At 41.1% G+C, this 17,265-nt stretch overlaps 1 protein-coding gene across 5 annotated transcripts in view; it reads left to right on the top strand.

Annotated features, from left to right (window-relative positions):
* Nucleotides 1–17,265, top strand: part of RALGAPA2 (Ral GTPase activating protein catalytic subunit alpha 2) — a 111,915-nt gene that overhangs the window by 42,575 nt on the left and 52,075 nt on the right. For all 5 annotated transcript variants that reach the window (XM_071738745.1, XM_071738743.1, XM_071738744.1 and 2 more), the window contains 12 exons: nucleotides 5,975–6,103; nucleotides 7,417–7,545; nucleotides 8,769–8,827; nucleotides 9,118–9,226; nucleotides 9,791–9,901; nucleotides 10,218–10,286; nucleotides 10,456–10,593; nucleotides 10,944–11,127; nucleotides 11,647–12,418; nucleotides 12,737–12,808; nucleotides 13,734–13,857; nucleotides 14,847–15,002. In XM_071738745.1, coding sequence (XP_071594846.1) covers nucleotides 5,975–6,103; nucleotides 7,417–7,545; nucleotides 8,769–8,827; nucleotides 9,118–9,226; nucleotides 9,791–9,901; nucleotides 10,218–10,286; nucleotides 10,456–10,593; nucleotides 10,944–11,127; nucleotides 11,647–12,418; nucleotides 12,737–12,808; nucleotides 13,734–13,857; nucleotides 14,847–15,002 — 2,052 coding nt within the window. The remainder of the gene's footprint in view (nucleotides 1–5,974; nucleotides 6,104–7,416; nucleotides 7,546–8,768; nucleotides 8,828–9,117; nucleotides 9,227–9,790; nucleotides 9,902–10,217; nucleotides 10,287–10,455; nucleotides 10,594–10,943; nucleotides 11,128–11,646; nucleotides 12,419–12,736; nucleotides 12,809–13,733; nucleotides 13,858–14,846; nucleotides 15,003–17,265) is intronic.

The following is a 17,265-nucleotide window of genomic DNA, read 5'->3' as shown; positions in this document are numbered from 1 at the left end:
AGGGAGTCAGTCTCAGCCTGGCCTTGTCATTGCTTCCAGCTTGAGGGGGGGCCAAGTGACTCTCTGGGGGATGGTGTTTCTCCTCCTGTGTGCTCAAAGCAGTGGACATTTCAATGCTATAGTGGGTCTGGGGTTTTTTTTGTTCACTTCTTCTGACTGAAATGCAGTGGGGCTCACCCCCTCCCCTCCCAGACCTCCAGCATTAAAGGAAAGGGGGTTTGGACATTCTCTGCCATACCATACAGGTGGAGAAGGTGGTTCAGCTATGCTTGCTTCAACTTCTTGTCTAGATTATAGAAAACTGTGAAGTGCTCTTGGGGTGTGATTTTAGGAGATGCCATGGGATAGTCTTTTGCAGTTTGGGGAGGCAGAGCTGCCTTATGCTGCTGGGTGAGACTGCTGGGTGAAGAACCCCGTGCCAGGCATTGCAGCTCTATGTGTCATGATTTGGACAATAAATACATCTTTTAAAATCAAACCAAAGTCTAATAGTACAGTGCACAAACTTTTCAAATACCTGAACCAGGAAAGGAAGTGTATTTCATTTTTGCTACTGGTTGCTTACTGTTGCAGTAATTTGTGCTCTGTGAAGTTGAAAAGGTACATGAGCATCTCCTTGCCTCACGACTTAATTGTTTTTGCTGGAGAACAAAAGTACCAAAATTTGATTCCAAAATACTACTAATTCAGCCCCCTTCTCAGAAAACCAGCTATTGAGATAAATTATTCTTCAGTTCTGGTCCTTTTGGTCCAGATTACAGGTGGTTTTCTAAAACTTTGTGGATATATTTCTGTCTAAATCTGCACTCTTGATTTGAGAAGAGAATCCCATGCAAGTTGGTGCCTCCCTTGTATGTAGGCTGCAAAAGAACAGATAGGTTTTCAATATTTTTTAACTTTTAAACCCTCAGCTGTTTTAGTGTCATCATTTTAGAAAGTCTTACCCTAATACCAGAGCTTTAGCATCAATTAGTCCAGTGTCACCCAGTGACAACACACACCAGCAAGGTTTTATCCAGTAGTCAGAGGTTATCTGGAAAGTTAGCTATATTCCTGACTTTTGAAGTGAGTTTTAACAAATATTTTAATCAATGTACAATTATACTGGCTTGCCAAGGTACCTATCTATTAGAAGATAGTAAGGAACATAAGAAAGTGTAAAATTCAGAAATTCTCTGTAGAAAGGACAGCTAATAGGAAAAGAGACTGTGCTGATGACTGTTTTTGGTTTAGTGATGTTAAGGGCAGAGCAAACTTTAAGTATGGAAAAAAAAAAAAAAAAGAAAGAAAGCCCAAATCCAAATGAGCTGACAGATGTCCTTGGTGATTAAATTTCAGCACATGCAGACTGGGCTGCCCACAGAACACAGCCCAGCTGTAGACAGAGGAGTTAACAGATATGTTTTTAGCTGTTTTCAGTTACTTTTAGTAGTGAAAGGATGACTTGGGTGAAATACTCTATAGAGGGTGAGGTACTAATGCAAGTTATGCTTTTCTATAAGCCTCCTAATTTGTTTAAAATACACCATTGCTTATTTATGTAAAGGAAGCTACACCAGTTATGTAGTAACTACACTAAGCTTGTGTAGAAACACTGACTGTAGCTCTTTGTATGAGAGATGACTGGTTTGTCAGATGAAGCATTTTTTAGTAGAGTTGCTACCAGAGAACCCATATTGATTACCTGTTTGTATTACCACTGGTCTGAAGTTTAAAAAAAAAAAAATTATACTGGTTGGCTTTTATATCTGCCCCTTAAGTTCTTATTCAATGGTGAGAAGTGGTGTACAACTTCTGGACTGCTCAGGCATTAGCTGGGTAGAGTGTTGTCTTCCAAAGGTACAAGAGATGAGCAGCTCTGCTTTCCTGTGGTTTGGAATAAGTACTTCTTGCCCAGATTTCTGCCTGATTTTGTTGCACATGAGGACTCTTAGTTGAACAGTGTTTCAGAAACCATAACTCATTTTAGATTCCTTTCCAGACTGCCAATTAAAAGAAAATAATCATAATAGCCTAGTAAGGCTTAGATTCCCATATTTCCATTTCTTATGACTGTCTTGGAATGACTGTTGTGATTTTCTCCCTCTTTTAATCTTCCTCATATGCTCCTACAATCAGCATTACCTGGTGCTCCCTTTCTTCCAGTCAATCCCAGCAGCTGTTTTTCTACAGCACTCCCAACTTATCCTGAGCAGAAGGGTGTGCAGGATTTCATGTGAGACCTGGGAGTTGTATTTTGTCTCTACTTGCTGTCTGTTACCACTTTATCAGAGCCCCCATAAAGTACAAAATGGGGGCACACATTTTGCCTGAATGCCTGTGTCAGGACCTCTGCAAAACCAGTGTGGCAGTGCTGAGGCTGACAAGCCAGTCCTGTGCTTTCTGAGGGTGTCAAAATAGTTAGTATTTTTACTGGAATAATTTTTTTGAAAGATAACCCTTGCCTGAAATGTAATGCTAGCTAAAACTTGGAATACGTAAATGGAAGCATTTGTTCCTTTAAGACAAACCAAGTAGGATTTACTACTTAAGGCTTGTGTAAATTCATAATCTTTCCCATGCTGTAAATTTCAGCCCCTAATGAGGTGTCTCTTGGTGAAGAACAGAGTGAACTTTAAGTGAAAAATCCATGTTGTTCCTGTTGAGGGACAATTGGAAACGTGATGAAGGCAGATGGCAGGCTATTTGGTTACACCTGTAAGCTGCAAAAGATGAACAAAAATTAGGTGAAGAATATTTTTGTAATTGACCTTTCAGTGAACTTGCATAAATTTTTTTCACTTACTCTGTAGATGTTTATGACCTTATTATTTGGATTACTGGATTAACCTAAACTGAAATATTATGCCATTTATAGGGTTAATGCATTTGAGAAGGACATGCATGTGATTGCTGCTTCCTCTCCACTCCTTCCCATTTTTAACACTACAGAGCATCATTTTGAATTGAAATAGTCCATAATGGTCCTTTTTTTCACTTTTCTTTAACAACATGAACACTAAATTATAGCTGTGCAATTATGTAAACAATGGAAATGCTTCCAGAATGAATACTTCCTTTTAAATTTTCATTTTGTATAATTGCTGAAAGGTTTGGAGCCATAATAAACCAAAATTATTTTACACATTTATCGTTCTAAAGGTCAATTATGAAAGAAGTAACGAAACAACACCACACAGAATGAGTAAACCAATTTCTATTGCCATCACCATATGTTTTTCTTATTGCTTGTGTTTTTCCAGTTACTGTGTACATAGCATTCAATTAAAGTGATTCATTTACTAGGCTGTAAGCTGCTGGACAGTTTACATTTATAGAGCAGTGCTCTGAAGGGAAGGAAACAACTTGCCTCTGTTTGAATTACCTGATTTTTGCAAGATCACTGATAAGACATATGTTCTCACTTGGTCTCTTTCTCATAAGCCTGACTCCTCTGATAAGCTGGCAATGCTACTGAATTGCTGCATGGAGCTGCCTGGCTGCTGTTGTGCAGGAAGGTGTGCTGGCTGGGAGAGGGAGACAACTCTCAGGTTGTGCCTGGAGCCACCTGCCCTGCCTGTGGGTTCTGTCCTGGCTGTTCTGTCTGGACTGAGCTCCAGCAGGACAGCAACAATGCAGGCAGGACCTCTTCTGCCTCATATGAATGTAAATGGAGTCACTGAGACTATCAGAAATCTATCCTGGAGTGCCTGAGATGAAAAATTGCAGTGGTAACTACTGCAAGCTGGGCTGACCACAGTTGGGTTTGGGCTGTGGTGCAGTGGTACATGACTCCCAATAGCTGTGTGTGTTGTGTCACCCCACCACACACCCTGTGCTGGGAATGGAGTGTCTGAAGCTACAAAGGGAAATAGAGGATTTTTTCATTAGCTTTTCAAAATAAGTTTTTCAAAGGTTTCTTACGAGCAGAAATTGGTTTTTGCAGTGGTGGCAAGTACAGATCTGTGCAGGCATGTTGTCAGAGCTTTTTGGGATGTGTGTGCTGTCCCAGCACTTGTTAAAGTCGTGTTAGTTACGCTGTGCTGTCAGCTCGCAGATGCTCATGTGTTAAAGTGATGGGTTTGCAGGAACTTTATCTGTGTTTTCCCAGTGCTCTGCACAGCCACCACAGCTCAGAGCCAGAGAGGGGGGTGATGGTTACAGGGGTGTTTAACAGATGGGACTGAAGGAGCCAGGAGAGGAGCTGGGGCAGTTGTTTGCAGCAGGTCTCTGCACTTCCTCCGTGTACCTTTCAGGCCAGGTTAGCATGGGCTCCTTTATTGTGGCATATGTCAACACAAGAGTACTCCCATCTGCTGCCCTGGAGCTTGATGCCCAATTATTCCCAGGCCAAAGACCTCCCAGTACCTGGCTCTGTGGTTAATTACAGGTGTGTTGTGCTGCGAGGAGCCCGGTGCATTAATCAGACCCTTAATTATAAAAAGGTGGGGTTTTTGTTCTGCCCCAGGCAGGAGTTTGCCACCCGCTTTATGAGCTGCTGCATCCATCTGCTCTCTTTTTGAATGTTTGCATTGACTGATATTGACTTTAAAATGTATCAAAGGAAGTGATTAAAACTAGTTTAAACATTAACTCAAGTGGCATTTTAGCTTATTCAGGAAAGCAAAAGCATTATTTGCTACTATGTTAAAAACTGATCTTATTGATTTAAAATATAAACCAGTTATTTCATTGGATGTTGCTGCTATAAATACTTAGTGGAACACTAAGCAGGTTCTGTCCTGGTGTTTAGCAGTCTTTTGATAAAATATTGATGTAGTTAAAGCATATCTTCATATATAGGAAAATGAGTTTGACATTTTTAGTTTCTGATATAGAAATGGAGCATATGGAAATGGTCTCTGATTACATTTAAGTTTAAGCCTTCTTTAACAAATCATAAAACCAGCAAAGATGGACACTGAACATGGTTTTCCTTTGCATCTTTTCTTTGAGATTTTATTAAGATGAAAAATAATTTTCTACTCAATACAGAAATAGCTTTATCTGATTCTTCAGCAAATGTAGTGTTGCAGGTAAGGATTATATGGATTTTGTGCCTAATTTTAAACCTGCTGAAACCTTCTAGGAAGGAAATCTTAACTCAAATACAGGAACTTTGGTCCGATTTGGAGAGACTGTGATGAATTCAAACGTGGAAGGATTACAGCTGAAATGCTTATCTCAAATGGGTTCTGTGTCACAGGATACTACTGAGAGCAAAGCTGTGGCTGTTGGGCTGTTACATGTAGTGCTGCCTCTTAAAAATCAAAAAGCCCCTGTTCCTTCTCAAGTTCAGCAAAGCACTTTTTCCCAAGGCTTATCTATATTTGCTATCTTAATTATTTAGAGGAGTGACCTATAGTAGTCGGGGTAGCATGGATTGATCTGTGGAGCTGTGCTGTGTATCATCACTCCTTGCATTTGGCATCTCTGCATTTTGCAGCTATCCAGAGAAGTGAAATCCCCCCCAACCCCCCGTGTGCTGGAGCATCCCCGCAGCGGGGAGCAGCTGCAGGGACTGCGGGCAGTCAGCTCCTCCTGCAGGACCAGTCAGGTGCTGCCAGTCCTTTGTGTCACCTCATGCTTTAGGGTTTTGAGTAATGTGACTTAGGGAAGTGCCTCATGTGGAGAGGGGTAATGCTTCATCTTAAACTGATTAATGGTCTGAATGTTTTGAATCCTAAGTCTTATTTAACAGGAGAGCAATTCTTTTATGCTTAGACATGAAGAAGGATAGATGTCTGCTTTGTTTTGGGTTTTTAACGGGAGTTCAAGAGTACCAGAATCAAAAATGCACTTTTCCTACTAAAAGCATCTGCAGTGGAGAGTGGTGGTTGTTGTGTGGTGATCAGTTAAACACGGAGCTGTGTGTGTGGCTCTGTGAATTAGCACCTTGATTCCTGTGGGGCTGGTGAATTGCGAACTGAAATCTCAACGCTCTCTTTTAGTTCGAGGCTTTTCCTTCTTCTCCTCACAGTACCTTCTCTTTCAGGATATCTTGAACACTGTCATCAGGCACTGCCCACCCTGGTTTTTCTTCCTGGGCTTACCTGGCTTCACAGTGCTGATCGGGGACTTCATCTCTGCAGCAGCCAGGGTGCTGAGCTCAGACGTGCTGGAGGTGAGCGGACCCTGCGCTAACGAGCTCTGCTCTAACAGGTGGTGGCTCATTAGTGCCAGGCCAGACGGGGCTCCTGGGGCAGATACCATGGCAGCTGATGTGTGAAATTGCAGGATAAGGTGACATGCTAGGATTGCAGAGGTGTTTCATCAAAAGGCCAAAGTGTGAGGAATGGGATCCCCGGCTGGCGTGCTAAAAGCAGGACTTGGGTTTCACAATCTCATCAGCTTTTTCCAGTGAGCAGATACTGAAAATATGGAACCCTCCTGGCAAAGTAGAATTCCTTAGTAAATATCAACACTAACAGAACTGTGGCTCTAAATGATTAAATTAGTGAAGGATGAGTAAAACAGCAAATGAGTGATGGGCTGCCAAAATAAGGGTGAAGGTCTGGGGAAGCAGGCAGGCTTTGTTGCACTGGAAGCACCAGCTCAGGGGAGGCCTTGCTGTCCATGTTGGCCAAGTGCTTTTACTGCTTCTCTTGACATCTGTGGGGCTGAGCAGGCAGCTCTGTGCAGGGACATGGCCCTCTCCTGTTTCAGCAAGACTGAAAGGATGAGCCTCACTGTGCTTTTTCCATTGTCCCTCAAAGAGTTTTACAGCAACTAATTTTCTGACATCTCTTTTTTAAAAAACTGATCAGCCTGATCATTGATCCAAAGCTTAACTCGCTGATAAGAAATGAAAACACAACTTTCCTTGGAAAATTTCTCCTACAAGCATTAAACCTAGTGGGCATCTATTTTTAACATTACACAAGATGATATAGCAGTAGTTAATGCATTTACAGCGCGTGCCATATTTCTTTTGATGGTTGTATTAAAGTAGGAATCTTTGTGTGGTTTTATCATGTATACAGTCAGATTGAGTGCATTTCACTGTCCTCTGTGTCACACAATCAGCTAATAGTAGTGCTGGATTAGTGCTTTAAACTCCCACACAGCTTTTCTTTAGGTTGATCTGTATTTTTTTATTGACACCAAATCACTAGTAGTTGGATTGTGTAATGACAAAAGAGTTAGTAAAAATGTAGAACATGCTTAGGAGCAGGGTCAGGTCCCTGTTGGAGGAGAAGCTTGGTCTCAGAAAAAGAGCAGAGCAACACTGCATCAAAAAGCACAGGCAAAGAAGTGCCTGTAAGTCACTGCTTTAACGCTGCTCTGGCTGCAGCTGAGAAGGAAGAGCTGCCAGGACATGCTCCTCAGGGCAGGTTCTCTGCTGCAGTCAGTACAGCACACCTGGTATTCATGGGGACAGACACTATCTCATAGCTCAGGCCATCTTCATTTTCTTGTCAACTTTTCCCTCTTCAGGCTCCCCGCTCAGAAGCTCACACCATCCTTGGTTCTCTTGTTTGCTTTCCAAATATCTACCAAGAAATCCCACTCCTGAGGCCCATCTCAGACGCTGGAGATCTCATCGCGGGAACGTCAGATGTGAAGGTGAACTCAGTTTTCATTTGTGACTCCTTGTGTGACCAAACATTTTTACTATAAAGTCACTTCATGTGACATGTATTTACTAGAAAATAAATCCCTCCTCCTGCTCAAAGCCCCATGACTGATCACAGTATATGTACTTATTTGCTTGAGATGCACTTTGAAATTAGCACAGCTTAGACACTGCAAATCATGTTTTATTTTCAAGGAGAGTGAGCTGCCTGTGATCAAATACGATGTTTGCCAGACAGATGTCTGCCAGGTCAATTCATTAAATGATGTTGGTGGTATTATTTAAAGCTCACTGTATCTGTGTATATTAGTTTGTCCTGGAAGAGGTGTGGGGTGTGCATAATGGGAGGCTTTTTTGCCTAACTTGTGCTATAGAAAAATGTTAAGAAAATTCCTTTATTAGACAGAACCGTTAACTTAAGGGAATTATTTTTCCCTAAGAATTAAATTCAGTAGCACACCTTGAGACATTAATTGTTTTGCTGGATGGAAAGCTTTGTAATTGAACCACCTTCACAGCAATACTTTTGCTGGGGAAAAAAAAGATAAAAAGTCACACACACCAACCCATAAAGACCCAACAAAGGTGACCTGGAGTACCACCTGCAGGTGAAACTTGTCCAAAAGGTTGCTCTGGCACAAGCCTCTGTTGCTTTTCGGTTTCCCAGAGGCACCTCGTGGATCCACTGCATGAAGTTAGGTACAGCTGGGGTGCAGCTCCCAGTTCCTCATGTGGACTGGGAAGGTAGAACCAGAGAGAATGCAAAACCCTTAGCTTGCTTGGCTCCTGGTTTGCTTTTTTCACCAGGCCTCAAACAGTCATTGGAGGTGTATTAAAACAGTCCAGGTTTTAAAAGTGTATCTTCTGTACTGAAAAATATACTAAATTTTTTAAAATATGGCTTGCTTAGAACTTAAACACTATAGTTCCTATTAGCAAACGATCAATTCATAATTAGTGAAAACCCAGCAGCTCTGAAAACAAATAAATTTCCATCTTGCTTCCTGTACATGATTTTAAGTCAGATTTACCCACGTGGGCCTTTATATTCCAGCTGTTAAATGTTTCTCCTGTGACAAAGTTGGCAGTTAGTAAAAATGCTTTAACAAAACACTGAGAATTAGATATTTCACTTGTAACTATGTCAAAATTCAACAACTTTAAAGTAGATGTATGAAAAAGATGCTTATTTTAATTTATTTTGTTATTTTAGTGCTACCTCATAAATATTTTATTGAAGAATGCTACAGAGGAGCCAAGTGAAGCTGCAAGGTAAAATACTGAGTAAAAGAAAAAACTGTAAAGTCTTTCTTGCTGCTGTTTAACAACTCACTGAGCTGTTGCTGCTGCCTGGTGGCTTGATCCTGGTTGGATGAGTTGCTCACTTTGGCCCTATTGAGATAAGGTTCACTCCATGCCATGAAGGTGCTGACCTGTTGTGTGATCTGAGAGAGGGAAAAGAGAGGTTGAGTCTTTGTGTATTTCTTTTTCCTTACTACTATTTCTGTTTTCTAAATATTTTTCTAAAACTTCTGACAAAACCACTTTTTCTTTTAAAAAAGGTGCATAGCCATTTGTGGCCTTGGAGTTTGGATATGTGAAGAGCTAGCACAGTGCACAAACCATCCCCAGGTGAAGGAGGCCATCAATGTCATAGGTGTGACACTGAAGGTATTACTGTGACAGTCTCTGTACTCAATAAAAATTGTGTAAAAGAGGGTTTTTACAATTTTTTATCATAGTTGCTGGCTATATGGAGCACAGTCTGCTGGTTTGTCTTTTCATTGCTTCAAGCTCTGGGAGGGTGCTGTTTAACACACAGCTGCATAGCCTCAGTGATGTGGCATTGGCCACCTTCAAAACAGTGTCTCCTGTTGGTTTTAATTAGTGGCTCATTATACTCAGTGAGAATGGTTCAGATCCTTCTGGTTCCTGTGAAGTCTCTCACAGCTCTTCAGTGTCCCCAGGGGGTTATCCTGTACAGAAGTGCAAAATATTTGCAAAAATAGCATGTGATTATGTACCTGAAGACTCTTCCCACAGCAGAGCAAACCGAGGTGACATAGCTGCTGCCAGGGCTGCTGTGTCCTAATACTGGCAGTGAGATTTTGCAACAGTTATATTTTTTTATTGTTTGGATAGATACAAAATAGTTTAAGATGTGGGAAAACTGGATGCATTGTATTGTATCTGAAAGTTTTACTTGGCTTTTAATAATCTTCTTTTTTCTTCCAGTTTTCTAATAAACTAGTAGCTCAAGTAGCCTGTGATGTTCTTCAGCTGCTGGTTTCTTATTGGCAAAAGCTTCAGAAGTACCAAGCCTCTCTCTCCAGAAAAATTACTGAAGTATGTCAGTTTCTTTAAAATGTTTGCATGGAAATTAATTCCTTACTTGACCCACTGTGACTAACTTTTTCTTTCTTCTGCAATTGTTATGAGATGTTCTTGCTGTAGTCCTAGGACCAGGGCATCTCTCATTTGTATCTCTTCATTTCCAAAATGCTCAGTGAAACTTTTAATTTCACTTGGACACTGATTGCAAGGGTAGTTAGATGCTCCTGAGAGAATTTAACCTGTTCATACCCTGTTCAAATGAAGCTCATGCACTGTCTTTATAACGAAATTTAAATGTCTATCTGGAATTCTTTTTATTTTAATGTAGATCCTTGTGGCCACTATTGCATTTCTTTTGCCAAGTGCTGAGTACTCCTCTGTGGAAGCAGATAAAAAGGTATGTTGCTGAAGAGAGCAGTTTCCCTGCTTTCTTTGTGCTGTACAAGATGTTTATTAGGTGAGTCGCTTAGAACCAGAATCAGATTTAAACTTTCATGCTCCTACCTTTAATTTTGGGTCAATTTAGTAGAATATACCTAAACACTGTGTTACATGGTTTTGTTTAGTTTATAGTTTCACTGCTGCTTTGCTTGTTGGACTGGTGTATGGCACTGCCCATGAAAATGCTACTGGAGCCAGTGTCTGCTGGTGCTCTTGAAGATCAGCATGCATCCAAAGCACCTTTACTGGACTACATTTACAGGGTGAGTATGAGGAATGAACCTGATTCATTGTGTCTAGATGCTTAAAGATGCTTTTCACAGATCCTGTTAGGCACAGAAGCATTTTTAGCAAGCTGTAGAAAATCATGAGTTCTTAAAGTGAGGGTGGAAGTTGTACAGATGACAAGGTAAATATGCAAAATGTCAAGATAACAAGATCAGAGCAAAGAGTGTTATTTTAAAAACGCTGCATTTAGACATAGGAGGTTTGTGTAGCATGCCCTGGATTTCACAGTGTAAAAAATCTGTTGGGTGACTCCTCACTGAATGTGTTCAGATGGGTGCTGCAGTGTGCACTTTGTCACTCCTTCAGTGTCCTTGCCTGCTTGCAGGTCCTGCACTGCTGTGTGAATGGCTCCTCTACGTACACTCAGCAGAGCCATTATGTGCTGAGTCTGGCAGATCTCTCCTCCAGTGATTATGATCCCTTTTTGCCTCTGGGAAATGTCAAGAGCTCTGAGCCTGCCCAGTGCCACTCCTCCATGGATCTGGGCAACCTGCTGACTGTTGCTGAGGGTAAGCAAGGAGCACGTGCCTGGCAGAGGGACAGTGGCTTATGAAATAACTGATCCATTTGCCTGCTCTGAGGGGAACATCTTGGGATCCAGAAAGTCTCCTCGTGCCTCATACAACAAACCTTACCACCACGATGGTAAAGATCAGAAAGCATTGGCTGATGGTTGCAATCTCTTGCTGTGGTGGCTGTGGGGGTATGGGGAATAAGGAGGAACACCTTGACATGCCAGAGGACAGGGTAGTGACAGCAGGTGTGGTGGGCCTGGTGTGCAGGCCTTACTGTGTGGGATGTGGAGACCTGCATGTCACAGAGGTTTAAATGTGACAGCTAAAATAAAATAGAAATATGTGACAGGTAAAATTTCTTGGAAAGTGGTTGTGAAGATCTTCCTGAACAGGAAGGATTAAGGGAACAGATAAGGGAGGTGTCTGAAATATGACAGAAATTTGCCAGATGCTCTTTCCTGATTGCCTGTCACTGCTCTTCCTGATGTATCATCTTTTCATTGATTGTTTTAGAAAAAAGGAGGAGGAATTTGGAGTTGATACCTTTAACAGCACGGATGGTTATGGCTCACCTGGTGAATCATCTGAGCCACTACCCGCTCAGTGGAGGCCCTGCTATTCTCCACAGTCTCCTTAGTGAGAACCATGACAACTCCTACGTGGAGTCCTCTGAGCTGTCCTCTGAAGTCTTCCGGAGTCCCAACCTGCAGCTCTTTGTCTTCAATGACAGCACTCTCATATCTTACCTCCAAATCCCTGCAGAGAAGAAGGCAGACACTGAGCCAGCAGCAGCCCCCTCCAGTGTCAGGGTAATCGTCAGGGACATCTCTGGGAAGTATTCCTGGGATGGCAGAATACTGTATGGGCCTTTGGAGGGCTGCCTCCCACGGCAGAGCTCAGCCAACACCTTTGTCATCTCAGGAAACCCTGAGCACAACTTCATTTCCCAGAAGGACATTGCTCAGGTGGAAGAAGGAGAAGATGCTCTTGACCAGTTGCTGGAAAAGATCGGGAGCAGCAGTCCCGAATGCCTCCTGCATCCCCAGCGCAAGCTGAATGAGCCCTCACCACCACCCTTTGGCATGAGCCACGACCAAGAAGATGCCATCACTGAAGCCCTGCTGAGGCAGAGTGCCCAGGAGAAAGAGTATATATTTAAGTGCAGCTCTGACTCCAGTATGAAGGTGGGCTGTCAAGAAGAACCACGTCCTGCTGAACCTCAGGCCTCCTTTTATTTCTGTCGGCTGTTGCTAAATGACTTGGGAATGAACTCCTGGGACAGAAGGTAGGAAGAGAGGATTCAGAACACATTTACAGTATTCTTACTCTTCTCACTTGTACTCCCACACCTGTGCACACTTAGGGAAGTAAGAATTATACAGCTGGGTGGTAGTCATCCTTTTGAACTTGTGCATATACCTGCCTCAGTGATGATTTTAAATAGACATCTGTAGATTCTTTATAATAATTTTTTTTAAAATAGTTTGAGACATGCTAATTTGATTCCCTTCTTTTAGGGAGAACTCACTCTATGGAGTTAGTAAATACTGTGTCTGTATTGTCTTGAACTTTCCTTCAAATATTTTTTTTTATATATTTATAGAAAAAGCTTTCATCTTCTTAAGAAAAATTCAAAATTACTGCGAGAATTGAAAAATCTGGATTCCCGGCAATGGTAGGTGATGTTTGCTAAACACACCATTGACAGATGGGCTTTCCAAAGAAAGAACAAGTATGTCACCAGAACCCAAACTTCATTAAAATTGTATGTGCTAGCAATACAAATATTTGTATGAAAAATGGATTGTTTCTGTAGAGTTCTAGAGCTTGAATAATCAAGGGTTTTTTTCACTGGCACTGTATAAATAGAATTAAAATCAGTAAAAATTAGTAGCAAATAATACAACACAGCAACCTATTTCCTGTTTGCTTTATCTGGGATACGAGGGAGGAAGTTCCCAAATTCTCTTCCACCCTGGCTCAGCTCACACAAAGAATTTTTTTCTGCAAGGTGATCTCTTGTCTCAAAAGCAGTATTTCAAGGGCAATCTCCATAGAACTATTCTATAGTTATGTAGAATATTCAGAATAGAGTTCTGAAAATTAGGTTTTATTTTTCATTACTTGACATCCTGCTATTTGAATATTTTCTGCAGCATTGTGGAGTTCTGATTTTCTTTATATCCCAACGATTTTCATACCAAATCCTCCCAGCTTGTTTCCAAAGAAGCCAACTGTCACTGTCAGCCTTGTAAAACTCAACCTAGGATCTGGAAGTCAACAACATTTTTTCTTTCTCATATATCATCACCCTATAATTAAAATTCTGTGGTGCTCCCATTAGCACCTGAGCAGTGGTGCTGTCTCTGGAAGGTTGCACAGCTGTGAGTGATTAGCTCTGTAATTGGTGCTTGCTCATCACTCCCTGTGCTGATGCAGGGAAGGAGCAGCCTGGGCTCTGCTTCCTGAGCTGTGGTGTCTGTGGGGAAAAAAAAAATGATGAAAATACATTTCTGCAATTGAGTGATGCATTTCTGTGCATAAAAGAAACTTCTGAAACTGAAACTTTAACTCTTGTTTCTTCTGGTGTCTGCTTGCAGCCGTGAAACTCACAAGATTGCAGTGTTCTACATTGCAGAAGGACAGGAGGACAAATGTTCCATCCTGTCCAATGCAAGGGGAAGCCAGGCATATGAAGATTTCGTTGCTGGACTAGGCTGGGAGGTAATAGTCTTAAATTTAGGCAAGCTGTCATATTGAAAAGCAAGTTGCTTATAGCACTACCTGGTTTTAATTCTCAAAAGAAAAATTAAAAAGGTAAATTTTAATGGATGCTAGTATTTAGCAGTACTTATCATACCACCTTTTTAGCAGAGGGTTGTAAATCCACACGCTGCTTCTGGATGAATGCATCCTTCCTGTTTCTAATGGACAGGTGGTGCTGCAGTGGACTTTCCTGCTTTCTGCATCATTAAGAGCTATAGCATAATTTGACCTTAATTTTAGCTCTGATTAGCTCTCCACAAGGTCAGACCACATACCCACCCACAGAACTGCTTTGTTTGGTTTTACTTTGCACTGCTGAAATGGTGTGTCAGTAAGCTAAATGACATGAACATTTATGGGTTTTGGAAACAGAAAGTAGCTGTGTTTGGTGTTTAAGGATTTAAGTGATACAAGGTCTGCAGGGAGAGGTTGGACCATCAGGCTGGTGTAGCTGGGAAAAAAAAACAGCTTGTGGACACAGGCTTTTCTGCAGAGAGGCACTTCTGAATAATCTTCTGGAGTAATTTCTTTGAAGATTTCTCTATTTGTACAGATCTCCAACTTCTTTTGCAATTTTTCTGATTGCAAAAAAATCTCTGCACTTTATGATTATTTCTGGTTGTGTGTGCTGTGAGAGAGCAGAGCCCCCAGAGCAGCAGCCTGTGACAGAATGTTTGTGCTGCATTGCTGTTCTTTGCTGGGAGGAAGGTGGAAAAGCCATATGGATAATGAGTGCTTAGAGATGTTTGCTTTTAGTAAATGGCAGACACAGGAATGGGAAATGGGCACATCTAATGCAAAGATCACAAGCCCATTGGAGAAGACTTCTCTTTCTCTGGGATGGCTACAGAATTCTAGAGTCATATATTCACCAGTTGATATATAAACAAACACTGATTCTTCATCAGTCTTCTGATTTCTTCTAATTATGGATTTCAATCAATCAGGTTGACCTCTCAACACACGGTGGGTTTATGGGCGGCCTGCAGCGCAACGGCAGCACAGGACTCACTGCCCCCTATTATGCTACCTCTACTGTGGAAATCATTTTTCATGTCTCTACAAGAATGCCCTCAGATTCAGATGATTCACTCACCAAAAAGGTAAATAATTTGCTGTGCATTTCAAAATGTTGTCTGTAGTCTTCAAGTGCTTAAATTAAAGTTTAAACTCAAAAGAGGTTGTGTGAGCTGGTGCTAGCAGCCCATCTCTGCAGTGCCACATGGTGCTCTGCAGCTACATTATCTGAATTAAATGGCATCTAAATTCTGGATTCTGAAACACAATTAACATTTCCATGGTAGCCTCAAATACCACCATTAGTAATAATATTAGCAATAATTTCATTTGTATGATGTCTGCCTGCCAAAACTGTTGTAGTTTGGTAGAACAAAACAACCAAATGCAGCATAATAAAACCTTACAGATGAATCATCCAGCGTGGAACGGAAAAGAAAAGAAGTGAAAGAGAAGTGACAAGCATAGTACCAAAAGCAGCCAGCTGATATTTAAAGCCATTATCCAGTTATTCACAATTCTGACAAGCAGACTCTGCTTCAAAGATGGCCAGAACCCAGCCCAAAATTTTCTTGGTATCAGTACTTAATCATTTGTCTTTCCTAGCAAGGAGTGATTTGAGATTATGTTGCTTGCCAACTGCTGCTTAGAGTCAAAGAAGATTCTAGATGCATACCAAATCTTTGCCTTTTTAATTAGGATTGGCAACTTGTCCTACATAGGTTGCTAATGTGTGCTTGTAATGCTGCTGCAGCCATCCAGTCTGCCATTTGATACTATTGTGCTCTAAAAATGATCTATAAATATGTCACTGGGTGACTGTATTTGCTGGGTGACTGTCCATTTAGTTTCAGAATAACATGTGCTTTTCCTCAAAAGGTGGCATTTCTGATTGCTGGTTCTAAAAAATTGCTCAGCACTTAATAGTAAAGCTAGATCCTTTCTTTTTTATTAAGATGCCTGTCGTTAAAAAGAAAAAAAAAATAAAGGAAAAAAAAATGTTTCTTTTTATGTATGAAACTCATCTTTAAATTAGTGAATTTACGTGACTGTGGAAAAAACCTGTAACCTGATTCCTTTAGGGCAGAGAGGCAGGACTAATGTAAGTACCAAGAGGCTGTACAGTCTCCATCACTCTACCAAGGCAGGACTGTCTGCATTTTTATTGTTTCTGGCCACTATTTATCCAGCTGCTAGTTAAAAACTCCAGTGATGAATGCTTTACCATTTCCCTAGGCAATTTATTCCTAGGCTCTTACTTTTCATAACATGAGAAGACTTCTTGCAGCATCTCCTTTGCTTCAGTTTAAGCCCATTTGGTCTTACCCTATTCCACATGGGTAGGGAGAACAGATTATTTTGCAGCCAGAGAACTATTTTGTGTTTGAGAACTGCTACCATGTCTATCCCAGCCTTATTTTTCCTAAACAAATCATGGTCTTTCAGTCTAATCTTCCCCCTTGTAAGTCATAGCTCCTGGATTTTGTGGCAGTGAAATATCCTCTAGCTGTTGAGTAATATATCCACCTGGGAGAGGAGAGAGCACAGTCTGACAGAACTACCACAAGGGAAAAATGGGTTTTAATTGCAGTCTATTTTACTGATTTTCCTAATTTCCACCTACATTAGGGATTAACACAAACATTTAGAGAGTCTGGTTATTCTATTTAATTGTCTTCCCTATGTTTGCTTGAAGAAAATTTCTTCTTCATGTGAAATAAAAAGCAAAAGCATTTAGTAGTTGCCAGTCCCCAACTCTTGAAGTGCTGGGAAACAAGGCCAGCTCCAGTCCATATTATCCACTGAGAATACCACACAGTAATTGCTTTAAGGTTTTTAAAAAAAACCTTAAATCTGCTATAGGAATGGAACCCTGCAGGGATCAAACTGTGTATTCCTGTAAAGAAGGACAAAGCTCTGAGCAACCTAATGGACCTCAGGAGCTGTAAGCAGTGGGTTGGACCAGATGACTTCCAGAGGTCTTTTTTAACCTATAATTTTCCATGGTTCCATGCTTCTGCACAGAACAGGTTCATTTAATTTGTCACAGCTCTTTTGTAAGCAAGCATGTATTTCTGTGCAAATCAGCATGGACTTCTTAACAAATTTTACCAAACTGCAGCTAAGTGTGGAGGCAAAGATGCATTTCAGAGGCACTGTAAAATCTCTGCAAGATCACTAATTCTTGAAAAATGCTGATGGATGAACTAGACTGCATTTGAAACCAGTCTTCTGAGCATGAGTGGACACCTAAACTGTTTCTAAAGGCAATATTAAACATCATGCGGGTACTCTTATAACCCTAAAAGCTACAAATTCTTGACATTTCACCTGTGAATCTTTGCTGTG

Source organism: Heliangelus exortis, chromosome 3, assembly GCF_036169615.1.
Source record: "Heliangelus exortis chromosome 3, bHelExo1.hap1, whole genome shotgun sequence".
Lineage (NCBI taxonomy): Eukaryota > Metazoa > Chordata > Aves > Apodiformes > Trochilidae > Heliangelus > Heliangelus exortis.
Note: the sequence above shows the minus strand (reverse complement) of the source record. Positions and strands in the feature narration are given on the sequence as shown.